The sequence below is a fragment of the Cygnus olor genome, chromosome 21, assembly GCF_009769625.2.
Source record: "Cygnus olor isolate bCygOlo1 chromosome 21, bCygOlo1.pri.v2, whole genome shotgun sequence".
NCBI classification, from domain to species: domain Eukaryota; kingdom Metazoa; phylum Chordata; class Aves; order Anseriformes; family Anatidae; genus Cygnus; species Cygnus olor.
Window position 1 is genome coordinate 4,410,662 of NC_049189.1, and position 20,733 is coordinate 4,431,394.

The window sequence follows — 20,733 nt, forward strand, 5'->3', positions numbered from 1 at the left end:
AAGAAACAGCTGAGTAACTAAAAACTGGCATTTTTTTTTAATGGAGATGATGAGCAGCAAAGCTTTAGTCTCTATGGGAGTCATGCGGTGCTGTTTCTATTTTTGAGAACCAGGACACTTGTGCTGCTGCTTTGAAACTTTTTTTCTGAGACTTGCTTTCTTAAATTAGCGTTCTTCTGTAGTCACAGTACACTGGCTCACTTACAAGGTGTTAGTCAAATGTGTAGCCTGCTGGTACCTTTTGAGAATGAGGGGAGGGAGCTAAATGACCCTTTTGAAGAGTTTGGGGCTTAGAGAAGGTGGACAAATTTTCGCTCCAGCTAAATCTGGTGGAAAAACAGGAATTCTGGATTTTTGTTTTTGTTCTTTAAGCTTTGCTGACAACCCTGACAAAATTATTCTTAATTGGCATGTGTGGGGAGCTATAAAGCTATATTGGGAGCTAATAGAATTTCTGAGTTAGTGTAACTTTATTCCTTTTTCCTTCCTCTCTGCCAGAATTCTAAAAATTCTTTAACCCTGTAAAGAGTTAACATTTTCATGTGATGCTCTATGAACAATCCCATTGATGCCACTGAGTATGGGATAAGCCTATTAGCAGAGGGAAGAATTGGGAGTAGTTTTTCCAACGGGATATCTGAATTTAAAAACAATCAACCTTACTCTGGTTGTGAAAGAAAAACTTTAAGCATTTTTTTACTGTGTGCGCCGCTTCTTCAGCTCCCACAGAAGGTTAATTTCATGGAAAGTAGATAAATATGTCACTGGTTAGATTTTCCTGGGTGGTTTCCCTCCAAGTTTGGTCTTCATAACTGCACCCTTTGTAGCTTAATTATCAGATAGGTGATGAAACTGTGGTCTGAAATGATCACAAGGTTTCCATCAACTTTACCAGGACCGAGTCTGTTCCTGTTCATAAATGAACCGTTAAGTTGAAACTACAAACACGTCGTTACAACTGTAACAGCACCTCAGGATGGTTATTTTAGCTTTGGAAGCGTTTCTTTGGCAGTTGAAGATGTAGGCATTCTTCCCAAATCCTAAAAGACTTAGTGCCTCCCTTTGGGTAATCACGATTGCCTTGATATCCTTCAGAATTATCTGCATTCACTGATTGTTGTTGTGATGCTTACTTGTACTGTGAATGTGCCCCTTGCCAGGATTTATAGTTGTTTTGAACAAGTTCTTCAATAGCTCATCTAAAGGAGGAAACTTCTGGTAAACAATTCATCTATGGTAGTAGGACTGATATTACAGATATAGTTGATAGGAAGGGAGGGCCTTCTGTAGAAAGAATAGACAAGCTTTTGAGTATAGAGATCTTGGAGGGCTTGCAGAAAGTCTTGATGTACCAAATGACCAGGTTGTACTTCCTCATTCTCCTGTCATTTGGTCTTAAAACAATCCCTAAGTGATTAAGCTAAACAATAGAAGAAAGATGGAAAAAATACATCCCCCTCCCATGTATCAAGAGGAAATGATCACTGTTAATTCCATACAATTCATTCCCATGCTTAAATCTGTGGAGATGGAAATGGGACAGTTAAGATCCTAACCACAATTAAGCTTAAAAGTATAGCTTACTTCCAGTGTGAGTACTTGTCTATGGTGGTACCTTTTCCTTTTTCCATTAGTTTAAGCAGAGCTGCTAGTTAGTTTTAGGTTTTTAAAAAACATGTTAACTCATCTTGGTTCTCCTGCATTTTAAGCCATTCTGTCTATTGCGATTAAGGGTTTTTTGTTTTCTTTAACCAGAAAAACAGCTGTGCAATTTGAGGCAGGATCAGTCTCATATTTTGAAGAGGGCTTGCCTCTTACCTTCATGTAAAAACAGGGCATGACTGTCAAACCACCAGCTGCTTCTAGGGCTGTAAGGACAGTGAATCCAACGTGGATGTGCTGAGAGTGGCAGAGGTTGACCAGGTAAGTGTTACTTTGCTTTCTAAGGGAGAGCTCAAGTCAGGAGCAGGCCTGACTTGAGAACTGCTTGCATGAAAGAGTTGAGATCTTTCTGCAAAACTGCATCTAACCAGACAGAGGGAAAGTGAATACAGCATCAGTTTTCAACCTCTCTGGCTCACAGGTAACAAACTGCCTGCAAAGCCCTCTAATTCCTGCTCTGCTTGGCCGGCCATGCCTTGGCTAAAGGGAGATATTATTGCAGCACATGCTTGACAGGACAGCATTGATCGGGGACCACAGAAGGGTGCTAACAATAAGGTCAGCAGGAGGAGTAGAGTAATTGGGAGGGCATTGCGTTTTCTCTGGAGAAGGTGGTTTGGTGGTAGGAAAGTATATCTTGATAAGGGACAGTTACAGAAGACTAAGATCTTTATTTTTCGCTAGATTTCAGTATCACAGGTGTCTATTTTATTTTCCTGGCCTGCCTCAAAACTGTACCACGTTTCACTGCCTCCTTCCTGTGGGCTTCTTCCTGCAGCCCCCTTCGCTTCCTCCGCGAGCACCGGGAGCACGCTCGGGCCTGCAGCTTTGCATCTGAGCCTCCTTCCCGCAGCCTCCACCACCCCTCTGCCTGCAAGCCTGCCACCTTCGCTTCAATTTGGGCAGCTTTTTAGGCTCCGGGCCAAGCACGACGAGCGCCCCCGCCCCCGGGCCGGGCAGGGCAGGGAGCCCGGCGCTGAGTCATGGCGGCGCCGCCTCACGACTCCGGCCTTTCACGCCGCGCTCCCGCGCCGTGACTCACGGCGCCCGCCCCCGCTCGGCCGTGAGGGGAGGAGCGGCGGCGGGGGGCGGTCGAGCCGCGTACAAAGCCCCGCCGCCGAGGTGGAAGCGGTGCCGGTGGGCTTGGGAAAGGGGGGGGGGGGGTCCTGAGCCCCATGGAGGGAGCCGGGGAGCTGCTGGCCCGCTGCCCCACCGCCGGGCTGGGCGTTACGGTGTGCGCCGCCGCCGCCGGGCTGCTGCTGTACCGCATCGCGAGGAGGTATGGGGTGAGAGTGGGTTTTACGGGGTGATACAGGATGCTGTGGGGTGGGATGGGGTGCGGTGGGGTGGGGTGGGTGGCTGGGTGCAGGCCTCGGAGGCAGGGAGACTCCGCCCGGGGCGCGGAGGCAGCGGGGCCGCCCCGCCGCTGGCTTCTGAGGGAGGCTCCGCGCATGGGGCGGTGTCTGTGAGGAAAAAGATTCCCCAAAACCATCCCCGGCCCCACAAAGTTGCCCGGAACGGCCCGCTGGTAGGTGAAGGGTTGGGGATATTCCCTCATTGCTTCCCCCGAGGCTTTGTGTCCCGGCGCTGAGCGGCGGGGACCTGGGCTGTGCTCAAAACCATCTTGCCTTCTTCCTCCGGCCTGGAGCCGCGGGGCTGGGCCAACGTGTGGCGGGCCCTGGAGCTCGAGGCGTGAGGGAAGAGAGGTTTGCTTCTCCTCGGCCTTTTTTTTGAGGCGGAGAGCAGAATTCCAGGAAAACGCGACCGCAGGGAGAGCAGTGTGGGGGTGCTGCAGGTAGGGGAGCGCTGGTGCAGTGCTAAAACTCGGGAATATAAAATGCAAGCCGAAATTATTGTTTCCTGACTAAAGTTCTGTAGCCGTTTGGTTCTTAATTGCACGAGCGTGTCTGATTTCACTACAAATTCAAGCAGATCCATTAAAAGCAAGGTCTCAAAACCACTTGGAGAGAATTCAGGACACAGATTTCATGAAAAACGTGAAGCTTAATTTGGCGGACTTTATTCCAGCATAGTTTGAATGTAGGGATATATGGAATAAGAGGCACTTCAGACGGTGTGACAGAACAGACTTGAGCAGTTTTCTGCTCATCAATTGGGTGCTTTTTAGAGTAAAAGGAGACCCCAAGGGCTGGTTGTGTTAAGGTTCGCTTCAAGTTTATGCTTTGAATTTCAAGCATATTTCCACAACCAAATATTTAAGGGTTGCTCTACTGCGTCTCCTGTTGTATCGTATAATGTATAGTGGTATATTAGCCTGTATACAAGTATTGGCATTTCTATGGTATATTGAGGGCAGTAGAGAAATACTAGTGCCCTAAAGCAATCCTTAGTGAAACAGGCAGCATCCCTGACCCTGCTGACACTAATGTGTCTTTTGAGCCAAGAAATTGGATTCGTTTTGGTTAAGTTCATCAAAAGGTCTCTGGAATGGAAAGCATTTCTCTCCAAGTCCTTGAAATCTGCTGGTGAGCTGTAAATAGTTTCAGCACGTGACCTTGATAATTCTTTGGGGCTAAGTATTTGTGTTTTTCGATGCAATTCCAATATAACCTAATTCATTTCTTTGCCTTAGTTAAATGAATCATCCAAAGTCAGCACAGAGGACAGCTTTATAAGGGACCGATCCAAACGCAGATGTGATGCTGCCCTTGCTGTTAACATTACCATACAGCTCTGCTCCGTTTTTCCATGATTTTCCATTTACCTATCTAGCAAGGTGCCTTTACCACAACAGCTCCCGCCCCTATAGAAAGGGAAATAGAATAGATCTGAACAACCTAGTGGAAAGTAGCACTGGAATCACTGTCAGCATACAGAGTTGCACTGCTGTAACTGTGCCAGCATCCAAGACCTTGTACCGGGATGAAAAAAGATTTGATGTACATCCGGATACGTAGAGGAACTACTTAATCTTTATGAGTTCGGGCCAGATAGGAAAACTCTGATATGTTTGTGGTCTTCCTCTGAGACCACTGTGTTGCTAAAGATTTGGTACATGTTGGAAGTCGGGTTGCGGAGTGCAGACCTGCAGCTGTAGCCATTTTTCCTTCATTTTTTGTGCTCCTCTTGATTGTTGGCTACTGACTTGTTGCCAGGACGAATGGAGAGTGCCCCGTGAGGTCTCTTTTGGGACTCTTCAGGTCAGTGGTGGCAGAGGCCACTCATAAGAGCCATCAGCTGGATGCCTGCTGGCGTCTGGATAGCTGGGATGCTTTTTTGTCACACTGGAAAATGGGTTTTAGCTCTGGGTCTATTCTGGCAGGTGACAGACATGGGCACAACATGGAATTACGGCAGCTCGCTGAGATGCCACCCAGGAGCTGAACTTCCCTGGCTACGAGCTGAACAGCATCAGGTTCATCGAGTGCCGTGGGTTTGGTCTATCCTTGGGAGCTTTTGTGCTTGGTTATGTCAAACTGCCGTCACATTTTTCTGATTATCATCATTGTTCTGATTAAAACTGATCTATGCTTCTCTTCCCAGCATTTTTTCTTCAGATTTGCTGGCACAGCCATCTGTGTCATTGCTTTGTAATCTGTTTGTGCCAGAATGAAGTGTTACTTTAAATACTTGTAATGGGGAATTGTTGTTTCTTTTAGTCTCTGTCAGAAGCTGAGGGTAACCCACCTAAGGATGCATGTTCCTCTGTGGCCTTTTTTTAACAACATGGAAAACGAAATATCCTCATCTCCTGACCCAGCAGGAGCAGGGGAGGAGGAGACAGGGTGGTGGAAATAGATAGGAATAGTAGGGAGGCTGTTGTTCTGGCAATCCGTTAAAGGTATGGATTTAGGTGTGACCTTCAGTGTATGTGTAAGTGGGGAATGTTGGAGCACGTTGGGAGTCCTGAAGGCAACTTTTTCCTTCTTACGTTGCGTGAGAGAGGCAAACTGCTAAGCTATGACTGTCACTGGGTATGCCTACCGTATGATTTTGCAGGTACTGTGCACAGGACAGAAGGATGGTTAGCACAAATAAAGGAGTCTATAGCCTCCCACAAAGCTACGTCTTGTCGTGCTGTCTGAGCGGGATCGGATATCTAGGTGCTGACCTCGTAGCTGACTTTACGTCACGGATGTCCCCCGCAGTGTTGTCTAAAGCGAAGACCTTCTGCCTGCAAAAACCATTAGTCCAAACCTGGCGGCTTTTCCAGCTTGTTTGGGTGTGCGAACATCCAGAGTTTGCGTTCAGGCTACATTTAGGGTTTGTACAGCGAGTCAGCTGGGAATGAAATCTCTGTGCAGTAATTCAATCGCTGCTTGCTGCTCAGGTTTTATTTTGCAGCGGGGCTCTTTGTCCAGCGAAGCTGATTCAAGTTAATGCAGTGTTAGATTAGGAACTCCTTACAGATGGTTTGCTCGGTGCTTTGTAAGGAGTGGAACACGTGGTAGGTGCTCATATGGGTTTTGCATTGTCTGTCTTCTCATAACAATATCTGGCTTCAGAAACAGTATATGGTCTAGCTTATTGTTCATCCACTGCCTGAATTTAGTCAAGGTATGGATAGTTCAAAGTCTTTCGGTCTGCGTTTGAGAGTCTCTTACCTTTTTGTTTTTTAAAGTCTTGCACAATTACTAGAAAATGAGTGCCCCACCTACATGTTCTTGCCTCTGATGACCTTTTTTCCTTCTTTCTGCATCCAGCAGGTTGGGAATTTCTGCATTTTTTATAATTTTTTTTATTGTTTTTGGTGATTATTTTTTTTAACCTATTTCTGTGTCAACAGATTATATGCTCACAAAGGGGAGGATTACTGCTTTTTATCCTAAATAATCTAGGACATAGTGATTTCTTCTGCATACATTGTTGGAGTGAAGGGCAGCTATTTAACCCTTGGTAGCACTTTGTTAACCTCAAGGGTGAGAAGCAGAACCTTGTTTGGTAAAGATGGGAGAGTACACTAACAATTTAACTGCTGATACTTTTTGAAATAAGGTTTGGTGTTATTTTTTATGTATTTTGTTTTAATTTTCCCTTTACAGTGTGCATGTTTTACTGCGTTTTTGGCCTGTGATGCTACCTCTGCATTACCCATGAAATCAGTGCTTCTGCCTGCTCTCGTATCGTGAAAGAACGAGGGAGATAGAGGCTGAAGTACAGCATCTCGTAGTGCCTCAGGGATGCCGAAGGATGGCTCAGCAGCAGTGTGGAGGTGGGCATGTGGCACTCGGCAGTGCCTGTGTTAGCTCAGGGAGCAGTACAGTGACCTACATCTGAGGGTGGAATTTGGGTTATGCTTGCTGTCAAAGCCTATGCCCAAGGAGCAGTAGGATTTGTATTAGGCAAGCATGGTAAAACCTATTTTCATAGCTTTTAAGCTTAAAAGAGTGAGATGAAGCTAGCACCAATAGGTGTTGCAGTCCAGCCTTTGTATGTCTTTTGACGTGTAGTTTGCTCGGCTCTTAGGCAGTGGTAGCTCAAGAGTAACTCAGACTGGCCGCTGAATTTTCTGTCTGGTTTAACCTTTTTTCGCCCGTCAGCCTCAATGAGGGTATTTTTATCTCGGATCACTTACTGTTTTGAACCCCTTTGGCGCTGAACCAAAGAATCAAGCGGAGAACATTCATCTTAGGAGGGTGTGGGTGTGTACATCTATTTTGAGAAGAGAATCTGTCACCCTAGTAGCTCCAGCCATTTCCTTCCAGCATCTGGCAGGGAACCCTCTGTGCACTCGGGCTTTTTGGGCTTCTTTTCGGTGCTGTCTTTCAAGCTTACCCTTGCCATTACAACAACAGGAGACCCAAGCATCCCTCGGGAGGTTTGATGTTTTATGAGCTGATTTTCAAGGTGTGCTCTATGGAAATAGGAGGGGGGAAGAATTTTAATTAATAGTAGGCTGCCGAGGTGACGGCTGAGAGGGAAGCCCACTTTACTACGGGGAGAGCCCCCTGCCTGTTTGGTCACAGGGTGCCAGAGGACTTTGTGTAGCATTCAGGTGCTTCTGCACAGAATATTGCAGCAGGAACATTTCCTAGGGCAAAGAGACGGGAAGCTGCTCCCAGTTTGTGAGCACTTCAGGTGCTGTTTGCTTTCCAGGCCCCCAGTGTGCTTGCTTAGTTGCTTTCACTGCTGCTGTAGATGTTTGACATTTGCCGGGGTCCTGTTTTTTCTGGTCGGGCCAACTCTTAGCAGCTATTCAGCTGCCACAGCCGTGTATTTATGCGCATGCCATGGCCGGACTCTTTCCTGGAGAAGCCTGGCAGGAGGCACGGGCAACACACAGGGCAGGTAGCAGCTGGAGCTGTCTGTCTGCATGGCCACCACCGCCAGACCCTGCCTGAGCAGCCGCGCTCCCTGGGCTGTGCTTGGGGCTGATTCTGATTAAACCCGGGCAGCTGGGCTGGGCCGCCGTGGAGCTTCCTCTTGGGTCTTGCTCTGGGTTTGAAGACAAGTGCACAGCTGCTTCAGCAGGCTGGCTGGAGGGCCGAGTTACTGAAGTTGTTCTAACAGCCCATGTCACAGCTGTTTCTCTTGCAGTGGTTATTATTATTATTTAAAAGGGACTTACGGATCCAGGTAATTGATCTTTCTCTCTTCAATTCAAGACTGTAAAAACTGGGGAAGCCCTGCTGATTCCTCAGTTCCTTCTTATTTAACCAGAGCTGTGAGAAGCAGCAGCTATTTATAGTGCCTGGACCTTGGGCTAATTTGATACACGCTTGTCCTTGGAGAAATTCTGTGACAAACAGGGCAAGTAGCACCGTAACCGGGAGCTTGTTTCCTAGGTTTCTGAATGCCATCATATGCAGTTCTTAAGGGTCATACTTATTTCTCAGGATCCTGTGTGTTAAACAGATGCTCTACTGCACCCTTCATGTCTCTTAATGCTGCTGATTATGGGCATGACTTGCACTCCCAAATATACCTCTGAAATAAAGAGTGAAGTGGGTTATTCACAAGGTTGTTATTAAAATTCTGGCACGTCCTTGGTACTAGCACAAAGACACATTAGCAGCAGGCAGGAATTTATTTCTACTCTAATTGTCCTTCTTTTCACTGCAAAAACAACTACCGTGAGTCAGACCGCTAAAACATACTGAATGAGAAAATTGACTTTTTTATTCCAAGCTCTCTTACGTTTCCCAGTTTGAAAGCCGTTGCTTTCCTTTCCATCAGCTGGATCTGGTGCTGATGCCTGCCACATTTCTGTTCCTACCAGGAAGAAGCCCACGCATGTGACAGTGAACTGCTGGTTCTGTAACCAGGACACGGTGGTGCCATATGGGAATCGCAACTGCTGGGACTGCCCCAACTGCGAGCAGTACAACGGCTTCCAAGAGGTACTGTGACGAGAGCTGGCTGAAGGGTGGCTGGCGAGGTGCGTGTCTGGATATTCTTCTGGATATATCATCCAGAGGTTTGACAGCTGGTAGCTCTGTGCTGGGCACCTGTGTACTCAGCAGCTGATGGCTTTTTCAAATTTGGGAAAGAAGCTGTGTGTACAGGGAGGTGCTGACATGGAATGATAAAGACAAATTGTCTTCCTTTGCTTCAAAAGGCAAAGAAGGCCTTGACATTTTTATCAATATCTCTTCAGAATCTTTTTAATACATGGAGCAATTCTTCTCTGCTTTTGTGTTTTGGAACAGATGAATTGTGTTACATAAGGGGTTGAATAATGACAAAAGCTGTCTTAAACCAAAACCCAACAAGAACTGCTTGCAATAGATATCTAAAACAGTGGATGGGGAGAAGATATGAAGTGTTTTATCTCTTTTTCGCTTACTCCTTTTGTTGCGTAGGTATGGCATGCAGAGCCTAGGGAATCTTGTTATCAACCAGGGAATACCCAGCTCTGATTGTGTGATCTCACATTTGGTTTCCTTCCTGCTCTATCTTTGGTTCTTAGAATGGAGACTACAACAAGCCCATCCCTGCCCAGTACATGGAACACCTCAACCATGTTGTGTCGGGTGCTACAACGTTCTGCGATCCTACCAAGCCACAGCAGTGGGTGAGCAGCCAAATTTTGCTGTGCAAGAAATGCAACAACCATCAAACCACCAAGATCAAACAGCTCGCTTCATTCTCACCGAGGGAGGAGGTGAGTGGCACTGGCACCACAGGAGAATGTTTGTCTAATGCATTTCCATGCATGTATGTTATGTTTCTGCTCTGTTTCACGAAGGGTGAATGGACTTGGAATCTAATACATTTTTAATCAAGGCTGGAGAGCTGCAAGCCATTGAAATACTAAAGCATCCTTCCTGCATCTCCAAAGGGAATTTGTGCAAGGAAGGAAGGGGGCTCAGACTCTGCAAATGTGATTCTCAAATGCAGCGCTCAGAAGAGCAACTGGAGTAGTTACTAAATTGCTTTCTTGCTCTCCTGAGTTAGGACTACATCATCCAGGTAGCAGGACACTCGTGGGTACCCTGTAGCTAACTTACTGCCTGGTCATTCTGCCCCAGCTGTCTCTGCCCAGCGTGTGCCTGTTCCTTGGGGTGCTCTGGCATCTGGGTAATGATGCAGACCAGCAATTTCACCATCTCCTATGCATGAAGATTTTTTGTTCAGGGCCCTGAGAAAACTCAGTGCTGAGGGATGTCTTGGAAAACCTATGAGGCTGATTTCCCTGGGAAAATCTGGACAAAGGCAGCAAAGTTGTCTTTGGCCACAGAAAAATTGACCACAAATGGAGCATCCTCATAAGAGCCCCAGCAGCATTCTCAAAGGGCTGCATTTGCCTCTTCTGGTGCATGGAGGCTGGGTCAGCTGTATGGGAAGCTGATTGTGTGGCTTGTCTCCAGCTTAGTCGCTGTTAAGGTCTGCTTTCAGGACTGTCTTTCTGGAGACTGGAAACATGCCTTGTTTGCATGTCAGCAGTAAGCAAGGTAACTGGCAAGGGACCTGCAGTTCTCATCTACTTTATTTTTTTTTTTTTCTCTTCTCACACCAGGGCAAATATGATGAGGAGATTGAGGTGTATAAGCACCACCTGGAGCAGACCTACAAGCTGTGCCGTCCATGCCAGGCTGCCGTGGAGTATTACATAAAGCACCAGAATCGGCAGCTGCGGGCGCTGCTGCTCAGCCATCACTTCAAACGCCGTGAGACAGACAAGACCTACGCTCAGGTACGTTGTGGGAGAGATGATGGAATTTAGGGGGGAGTGCAGAGAACTCAGTGCCTCTGTGTCTGGGTTTACAGCTGGAAAAGGAAGGTATCGATGCTGGCAGCTGTCATGGGGCTTTCTAATTCTGGGGTGATGGGGGTGTGGCAGAAGTTTAGAAAACAGTAGAATAGTTAGCACAGATGCTCCTGATGTTAGTTTGATGTTTTTGTCTTGCTGGTGTCATTTAGGAGATTGCCGGGTGGTAACTCTAATGTAATTGTGAAAGGGTGGAGGGAGAACGGTGGGACAGGCAGAAAGGGGAGGGTGGGGAAGCTGGTTCACAAGCACAATGCAGGAAACTACAAAGTACAGGAAAAAAAGGAGTAAGTGAGATGGGAGGTGGTTTGTGACCTCTTTGCCTCAGTGTCGTGCCTGACTCTGGATTCTGCTCATTGCAGACCCTGGACTCTCTCTGTTGGTCTTTGCCACCCTACCACATCTCTGTGGCAAAACTGTCCAGTAAAGCATGCAGCCTATGAGTGTTTCACAAAACACCCTTTCAAAACCTTACTACAGTTTCTTCAGCTTCTGACAAGAAGTTTCTCTCTTCCTCTGCAGAATTTGTGTTCGTCCTCCTCTACTTCCATAACTATACCAGCTCAGGTGATATTTCTGCGGTTCTTGGCCTTCCTCAGCTGTGCGTTCCTGGTCCTGATGGCCTTGTATGGGTCGGGCGACCCCTTCTCACTCGGTGCTGCAGTCCCTGCTCCTGTCTCCTATAGTCCAGCAGCCATTCAAAATAGGACTGGCACGAGCTCACGTGCAGACTTGGAAAATGACACCTCCGTGACGGTGGCAGGCTGGCGGGAGCTGCTCCAACTGCTCCCAGAACAGATGGTGGAGAACCTGAGCGCTGCGTGGGCTTACGGGAAGAATCATCAGATGGCAGTCGCTGTCCTTGGGTTGTTCACCTGCCTCTTGGCAATGTTCTTGGCTGGGCGGATCAGGTGAGTGTCCTCTTCTCCTCTGTTCCACTTAAAAACTGCTTTGTGTTGGCAGTCTCCTGTCCTGTCCTGACTCAGCGAGCCACGGGGCAGCCCCAGCGTGGCAAATGTAGTACTGGGTGGCACTGTTCTTGTTGGTTTTTGGGTTGCTAGCCAACTGGATGGAGATAGCAGAACTTGCTTTGGCTCTGTGCCTTGATTCATTCAATTTAAGCTGGAATTAGAGCGAATGAAAAGCTCCCTGTGCAGCTCTGTAATCTGGTGGAGAGTAGGACTAATCCACTTGGGTACTTAACGCAGCAGTGGGAAAGGCTGGGGATGGTATCACCGTAGTAAGAGGTAGTACTTAACCTGCTCAGTCTGTGAACTTCTGCCACCTTTCCCCCACCTCCTCCCTTCCCTCCCCTTCCTCAGAACCGAGGGATTCGTTAAGTTTAAACTCTCACCTTGCATCTTCGTGGGTTTCTTTTTGGCATTGCAGGCTCCGAAGAATTGATGCGTTTGCTTCAGTCTTGTGGTTCATAGTGATGGGTCTGCACTTAGCTGAGAGGTACCTGAAGACAGAAACGCCCAGCTGGCTAGACACAGCCAAATTTGGCACCACGTCCCTGTGCTGCTTGGTGGGCTTCACTGCAGCAGTGGCAACGCGGAAATCAACGGGCCATCGGAGATACCGGCCCCGAAGGTCAGAGCCAGAGCAGTGACGCTGGGGGAAGGAGGAAAAAAAGCCTTGTGAACTCTTTGTGACTGGTGCTTCTGTCTCCTCCTTTTATGTTCCTTCCTTTTTTTTTTTTAATTAGATAAAAGCAGTGAAGATCTCTTCTTCCTCTCTATATAATTTTTTACTCCCATCTTTGCTTCCCACTGTACTAGCTTCTTGGAGCATTCCCACTGCTGGTGCTAGCCAAGGAAGCTGCTCCTGCTGCATCCATTCTCCCTTCCTCCTGAATCCTCCGTCAGCAGTGCAAATATCCAACCTCCCCAAAGCCAGTTCTTCCAGCAACTGCTTCACAAACTGCACCATAAATGCAGCCTCCTCCCCCTTCTGCTCCTCCAGCCAAAGAGATTCTGGCTTCTCCTGTCCTTCAGTTCTCCTCACTGCCTGTCCATCCTTAGCCAGTCACAGAGGAATCCTCTTCCTTGATCCTTCATGGGGCCTGGGCCACATTCAGTTTTCTAATGGTGCTGGTCGTTTTAATTTCAACCTGATGGGAACTTACCTCTGGATGCTGAGTCCTCCTGGCGTGTGCTGTAGTAACACTGCATGGTGTGGGGGCATGCGAGGAGGGGACGCGCGCAGTCCGTAACCTGGCTCTTCTTGCCTTCCACTGTGCAGCATCACTTAACCGCATGCTCTGCCGTTCTCCTGTAACTCCTGTCTTAACCGGAGAGGAGTCCTTAAGTACTTCTGACTGGAACTTCAATAATTTGTTTAAAAGGGTGCTTTAAAAGGTTACGTAGCTCAGGGTGTCTTGTTTAGATATGTGAAAATATTCAGCTGTTTTAGGCTAACTTCTCAAATCCACCAGTGGCTGTTGCTTTCTGTGCTGTTCTGTTCTGTTTACAATTTAAGAGGAGCATCTGTGTAAACGCACAACTGGATAAAAGCGTGTGTGTTCCTCCACTGCTGTAGCCTTAGAAAGAGAAGATGTATGGGACTAGCAACCACGTGCTGTCCTGTACGGTCAGCTGTCAGTGTACATCACAACTCAGTCCATGTTTTCCTTGGCATTGAGAACACAGATCAGGAGGACGTGCCTGTAGGAAGGGGTGGGAGCTTCTGCTGTGGGACCGCAGGGCGATAGAGATGGATTATGTTTGCCGTGGGGGTACCTTAGTGGGAGTCAGCATTGGTGCCAATGCTGCTGAAGAAAGGGGCCTGGAAATCGTGACTCTGAGCCGGGCAGTCCTCTGCTGAAAGCTTGGCTGACTGGGTGTCGCTGTGTGCAGAGGAAGGAGTCTTCAGGTGCTTGGGTTTTTGCTGGACTGATGCGTTGGGTCCTCTTAAGATAAGCCGTCTGGTTATCCTGCACTGTTGTTTGTAAGGCACTCCACTGAGCTTATCTGGATTTGGGTCTTTCAGCTAGAGCTGGGCTTTCAAGAGGAAATAGCATCGTTGCAGAAAATCTGCTATTTTCCTCTCTTCAGAACAGCCCACGGAACATGCCACAGTAGTAGTATGATGTCTTGGTTGAGCGCCTTGATCTTCCTATGCATAAACTCTAAAATAATCAGAATGGAGCTCTCACTGTGACGAAGTATCCGCATTTCCCACTGAAAGATCCAGACACTACTGGAGACGGCAGGTGCTGGTGAAATGCTGGGAACATTGCTTAAGGAAACAAAAGGTATTTCAGAGCTTTCACGGTTATTGTTCTTCAAACTAGTATTCACTGTGAAAGCAAAAATGTAGCACTAACAAAAGCTCTGTAGAGATCCGTTAACAGTAAGCCACAAAGCTGAGTGTGTGGTGGGCAGGTACAGCTCCTGGCTGAAAGACTTCGTGCCTGTAACTTAGCAGCTGCCTTGGGAAGGGGACGCGCAAACCTATTTCCCACGTGTGCTCTCCTTTGGAAATATTTTTAACGGTGCCTTCAGATAATTGCAATATCGACCTCCGTGCAAAGAGAACACCTTTCTCCATTCTGGTGCTTACAAACGCTGCTGCTCTGATGGCTGTTTACTTGCCCACAAAAGGGATCCAACATCTGCAAAGTCTGGCTCTGCCCTTCTGTGTTCCTGGTGCTTACCAATCCTGACCCACAAGGTTTGTCTTCCAGCTTGATGTTCCAGTTTGTTTCTTGTTCTAATCTCAGACTTCTGAAATGCTCAATAACAACCACTGTGTCCCATTTTCCACTAGGACAATGGATATTTATGGAACCTAGAAAATTGTTTCAAAGTAAATACTTACAAGGAGCCACGTGAGTTCATCAGAGCAGAAAAAAGCCTGAAATATGCATGGCTCTGAAGACTAGGTTAGACTTTCACAGTCACTCTGGCTCTTCTCTCTTGTTCTCCATTAGGAGATTTAATAGGAAGTGTGCCTTAAAAATCCCTTGTTGGTTTTCTGTACCGGACAGCAGGCTCCTCTGTCCTGTCAGCTAGAGCGGGGAGGGAGGTTAGAAGCAGCATTTGAAGGGGAGCAGTGGGTTTCAAGCAGGCAGCAGTGTTAAGAAAGACGGTAGTAGGCTGGTGAAAGGATAGTAAGTGGCAAAAAAAAAAAATAAAATAAGATGGCTTACCACTGTCTGCTCTGCCTTCCCTCCAGTGCAGGGATCAATACAATGTTTTCAGGCCTGGGAAGCTCCCCGCTGCGGCTGTCCTTCCAATACCATTTTTCATGCAGTGTTCTCCTCTTAAAAGCGGCACGGACAAAATCACCTAATGAAATGGACAGTGGGAACAAATCCAGTGCTGGCTCTGCTGTTCTCTAAACAAGCTGCACTAAAGACCCAGGTGACCTTGAGCTGTTATGTCCATTAAGTGAAAAAAAAGACCTCTAGCCTTTTTTCCCCCTCCCTTCTTCATCTTTGATACTTTCCAGTTCTCTCCATAAAGTTAAATGTAGGAAAAGACTCGTGTTTTATGTTTAGCTGTAATTGTCTTCTGCACTTACATATAGAATTTGGATGGAAAGTTCCTTCTAGTTTGTGAACTTGCTGGTCTCGCAGAGGTAAGCAATTTCCTCTTGCTGCTCTGCTGTCAGGTACACCCAAATGCTGGGAGGAATCACATGTTTAGAAGGATATTGGGGCTGCTACAAAGAGGAGAAGTGTGAGCAGCTGACAAGTTATTAAAATGTGTAGGGATGGTCATGGTAACATCACGGCCAATTTCTAACAACAATATCCTTTTTTATATTTTTTGAACAAGAATAAAATTCATCTGTCTAAATCTTCTTGCACAGTAGCAAGGAAATTTGGTGGCAGCACGCAAAGATGCTTGTCAACCTCTTCAGAGGTTCTGCTTTCAGGAGCTGGAAGTCAAGGTTGTGTCGAGTGTCACTATAGCCCCATAAGTCTTCTGAAAAGGTGTTTTCTTCCCTTCTTTTTGGCAGCATTTTAACTTTTTCTTCCAATTTAAACATGCCCTGTATTTGTGCTCTGGGGTCTGGCACTTCTTACGCTGGTTTTCTGTTGTTACGTCATTCTTCTGTGCCTGGTTCTCTCTTACTCTCTTGCCTTTTTTCCTGTGCAGTGCTGTGGTGGGATGGGGGTGCACACTAGGTAGCAGGAGCAGGCAGGCAGTAGAACTGTGGGAAGGAGTGGGGTTTACGCTGTAAAACCTAAATAATACTACTTAAAAAATCCTTGAGGTTTGGTGGCACAGCAAGTGCAAAAGTTTAAAATCTTTTCACCTGGGAGGTACATTACCTGCTGTCTACATTGCAAGCAAATCCATTTGTCTTCATGTTACACAAATTAATACAAGTGAAATATATTTACAGGTTGCACTAACTTTACATATCAGAAACTGCTTCGTTTTATGGCCAACCTGTGCAACTGAAGCCTTGGTCTCTGCGGTGCTTTCTCCACACCTTATAATTGAAGAACTTTCAGACTCCTAAGTGGAAAAATTTTAAAGACAAAACCAAATAACAAAACAGATACTGGTGCGTGACTCACTTCTCATGCCAAAGAAGCTGTTGTCTTTGCTCAGGCATCAGCTTATTTTCCCACTTCTTGGTGCCTCAGCAAGCCTGTGCTGCTGCTTCTAAAAACAACAAAAAACCTCAGAGCTTTAGGAGCAAACCTGCAGCAAGTGAATTTTTGTCTCTCGGAGGCTCTGATGCTGACAGTCTCCTCCCTTTCTGCCTTTCTTAAGTGCTTTGTCAGGGCTGCTGGAATAACACAATTGATCTTCTGGAGGAGAGGAAGGCAAGGAGAAACTGGATGTCTTTTCCCATAGATGTTGGGATTTATAAAGTGGTAACATTAGATCTGTACCAGTTCTGTGTATGGAGCTCCTCCTTAGGTGATTAGGCCTGAAGAAGATGAGTTACCAGTATTTCACTGTTGACTCTTTCTGGAAAAAAAAAAAAAAAAGTTAAGCAAACCACTGCTGCCGTTACTGAGACTATTCCTCTAGTACCTGATTTCAGCACCAAAGAACTTCTAAACAATATGCTGTGCTTCTGTGAGGAAGCCATAGCTATGCTGTGCTTCTGTAAGGAAGGCGCATTGCCTGACTTGGGATTCAGTTAGGAAGCAGCTCAGCAGTTAGACACGCCATCTGACTCTGTGCCTGGTTCGTTTCCCCCCAGTGGCTCCAGCAGAAGGAAAGGCATACCTGCAGCTCAGTTCTTTTGGTGCAAGCCACGGCCGTGTCTGAGCACTGTGTTGCCATCCTCCAGCTGAGATGCTGTTTGCTATGCCACATTTCCTCCTGCTGGGGGGGATAATAGCTAACAAAGGGCTGGTAACTTACAAAAACCACTGACAACATCGTCCAGAACCACTTGGTTGGTGCTTTGAGCTTCTTGGTTTCTCTTAGCTGTGCTCTTACTTCAAGCCACAGAGAAACAGGTGATAAACTGCGGTCACCAGGTGCAGCTCTGTTGCCTAAGGATGCTTCCAGCCATGCAGAGCATGCAAACACCTTAACTCAGCAGTATTAGAGGTTTCTAGCCCCAAAGCCTCCCATTTTAGGTGCTGCTTTTTGACGCTGACCTTGTGCTGGTGTCTGGACCAGACTATGGGACTACAGAGCGGAGCTGGGGTGGTGAGGAACTCCAAGTGGGTTTGTGTGTCATTTGAAATGAAATCTGCTCCAGCCCAACGTGGCTGACTCAGATCTTTGTCCTCACGGTGGCCGTGGCTGGTCTGCCAGCTCAGCACCACCTTGTGCCCTGCCCTGCAGCATGGGGTGCATAAAGGGGGCAAGGTGGGTTCATTAAGTGCCTTTCCCTGGACAAACTTTTTGACAACACTACGTTGCTCTGCTTCAGTGGAGCTGTTGCAGCTGCAGCTTGGGACAACAGTACCTGTACGTGTGGCAGGCTAGTGCTTTTGGCCTGTATTTGCCACCAGTGAGTGTGGCTGGGAATAAGAGGGCACTTGGGCTGTACTCTGAGATTTCCAGCGACTCTGCAGACCCTATGGGGGTTGAGGGGAAAAGCCAGGGCTAGCAACTGAGTGAGTATCTCTGCTGCTGCTGCTTCTGGTGTTCCTGAAGCCTTCACTGACATCTCTGCATGCAGACTGACCCCTTTGTGGCCCTTTACAATTTTAAATACATGATATAAATATCCCATTCTTTCCTTTCTATTAAATCCTTCTTTCCTACATCTGTGTTTTGCATGCCCTAGTGAACTGAGCTTGGGTGTGTTAAAGGATGAGGACAAGAGGGGAATATAAAAAGGGTGTAGTGGTGTTTTATTTTAGCTTTATTAATATTTTTCAAGTAAGCTGAAATTATGTGAAGCTAATAATCATGCTTAGATACTGTAGAAGTTGTGTACGGTTGTATTGTGGACAAATTATTTATACTTTTATATAAATTAATCTAATTAATAGCCGGTTTCATTGCTCCATACTGACTCTGCTCATGAAAGTGGGGAGCTGCAGTAAATGGCTTTCAGCTTTTAAAGAGCTGCCGTTGAACTTGTGTGCTCTTGCATGTAACCTGCCTGTTCGTTCCAGGTGCGCCACCACCTGAGGCCTCTCTGAGCTGTAGCAGATGCTCTCCCAAGAAAGGGGCAGTACTCAGTCCTGAAGTGTACAGTGAGTCACCCCCTGTAAAGCCTCATTTGGGACCAAAGCTGTCAAATACACAGGCAGGGGAGAGGTCCTCTGAACCTTTTCATCATGCAAGTGAGTCTGGATTTTGTAGAGGTGGAAGGTGTGCACACATACCTTTGTGCCACCAGCCAGGGGAAGCCAAAGTTGATGCCAAACATCCGTCTGTATTCCAGAAGGTATCAGTGCAGGACCTGGCAGCTGGAGCCTTTTCAGCTATAATTCATTCCTCCTCTTTCACCCAAAGCAGGGTGACATGTAGGAGAAAACAATCCTTAGCCTGGGGAGCTAAAGTTCCTAGTTCTGTAAGTCATGTATCAAAATCTTAACGTTTGAGACCTGTGCTCTTTTTCAGCATTATTGTCCTGAGGTTTATTTGCCATATTGCTCTTTACTCCTGATTCTGTCACCTTGACCAGAGGCACACTCTGTGGAACTGACTGGTGGCCTGATATGCTGCAGCGGACCAGACGAGTGGCTGCATGTCAGCTGGCAGAAACTTGCATATTTTGCAGCCAGCAATAAGTAAGGCAGTAGCGAGCTGCTTCTGCAATCTGGGCAGAAGACGGTGCAGTTATACACAGACAACTCATACGTAAATTGTTAGGAAACATTTTATCCCACAACTGACAAGAGGTTCTGGCTGCTTCCAGGCAGACAAACCTGGGTACGTACAGTCAGCTGCCTGACTCTGCACCTTACCTTCTTCCTCCATGTCTGAAGTTAGCTGATGGCAGGAGGGGGTCCATCTACAGCCCTGTAGTCTGACCTCACCCATGCTCTCCCATGGCTCTCTCTATCCCAGGGGTGATGCAGCATCTCTGTGGTTAAAATCTCAATTAAAAAGGTGCTGGCTTTGGAAAGAGGGAGGTATTGGGAGAGGAGGCTCTATGGGCAGGAGGTGTTTCTTCAGGACAGTGTACTGTCCCATACCATGTACTACTCTTCTTTAATCTTCTCTTTATTTATTTTTAAAGTATCTGTGTAGCGGAGTTGTGCCCAACTGTCTAGTAACGCTGTGATCGTTGTATACACTAATTAAGATATCCGATTTTCGATGTTCTGAATGACAAGTTCTGAAATAAACGGCTTCCGGGCCCTATTTCCACAAACCATCTGACTCCAGAGCCTTTTTTTTTTCCCCCCTCTTCCTTTTTGGGTACTTTTTCCACTTCTGCCAGACCCACTTTTATCACGTGCACAAACGTCTTGGAGCAATGCACTAAGCTGAGAGCAAAGATGAAGCTGCACTGCTCCGTTCCAGGGCTGTGTTCTGGCTGCTTCCTGCCTTATGACCCTCTTGATTTTCTCACCTTTTTCCATCTGCTTCTGAAAGTTTTAGTTCAGCTGACCACTCTCAGCCATGAAATGTGTTCCCCTGACAGCACCCCTGCTTTTTAGCTGCTCGTAGAAAAGGAGAAGAATTTTGCACATTGTAGGGATTTATTCAGAGCAAATCGACATTTAAGCTGTTCTTTGGTCAGCCCTTAGTCCTCAGGCATTAACATGCTATCCTCAAAATTCTACAGCTCTTCTTTACTAACCAGAAAAAATGATTTTCTGGAGAGTGCAAGACAAACGTTTCATCAGCTGCCTGGGGGTTCAGACTGCGCTAATGTGTTGAGGTTCAGAAGAAGGGGGCTGTCGAGCAGCAGAGCCCATGGACCTCCAATCCAAAAAAGTTAAAATCCTAGGAAAGAGATTGTAGTTATGAGTGATAGTATAATTGTAATGTTTTCTGCCCTTCTAAGTGAAAAACTGCCAAAAGCCAATAAGGCAGATATGCTGTCTTCCTGTGCAGCAAGGAGGTGTGTAAAGCTGGATCCTTTTGCCCAAGCATAGAAAAGGTGCAAAGTTAGGAAACAAGAGCAATGTTGTTCATGGGTGATGCTCTAATTTGGTCCTTCACAGACACTGTGAGCGGTAGGTATTGCTGTTTCTGAGATGGTTCATATCATAGTCCTGAGCTGCACCTCTCATTTCCTTTCCAATTCATTCCCTCTTACGGAGCTGAGATGGACGTGTACCTCTGCTGTTGATGTCTGTATGTGTGGTGGGGCAAATATTTATGTGTATATGCACTAAAGGACTCTGCACGTTTGCGAAGCATGACACCCTTCCCAGGTCCTCTGGAACCTGAAGAGGTTGGGCACTTTCTGCTGCAAGATTGACGAGTTCCTTGCTGCTGTTAAAGGCATGTCCTGCTTGCAAGCACCACGAGGCTGGTTGGCTCAGATGTTGTTCAGCCTGA

At 46.9% G+C, this 20,733-nt stretch overlaps 1 protein-coding gene across 3 annotated transcripts in view; it reads left to right on the plus strand.

Annotated features, from left to right (window-relative positions):
• The first annotated feature begins 2,452 nt into the window (after positions 1-2,452).
• TMEM201 (transmembrane protein 201) overlaps positions 2,453-20,733 on the plus strand; it is a 28,727-nt gene continuing 10,446 nt past the window's right edge. The window contains exons 1-6 of one of the 3 annotated variants that reach the window (XM_040533413.1): positions 2,453-2,941; positions 8,843-8,963; positions 9,533-9,727; positions 10,583-10,759; positions 11,357-11,745; positions 12,224-12,427. In XM_040533413.1, the coding sequence (XP_040389347.1) occupies positions 2,838-2,941; positions 8,843-8,963; positions 9,533-9,727; positions 10,583-10,759; positions 11,357-11,745; positions 12,224-12,427 (1,190 nt within the window). In that variant the 5' untranslated portion in view covers positions 2,453-2,837. Of the gene's footprint in view, positions 2,942-3,091; positions 3,191-8,842; positions 8,964-9,532; positions 9,728-10,582; positions 10,760-11,356; positions 11,746-12,223; positions 12,428-20,733 lie in introns of those variants that run through there. The other 2 variants (XM_040533411.1, XM_040533414.1) reach the window with 2 other exon arrangements.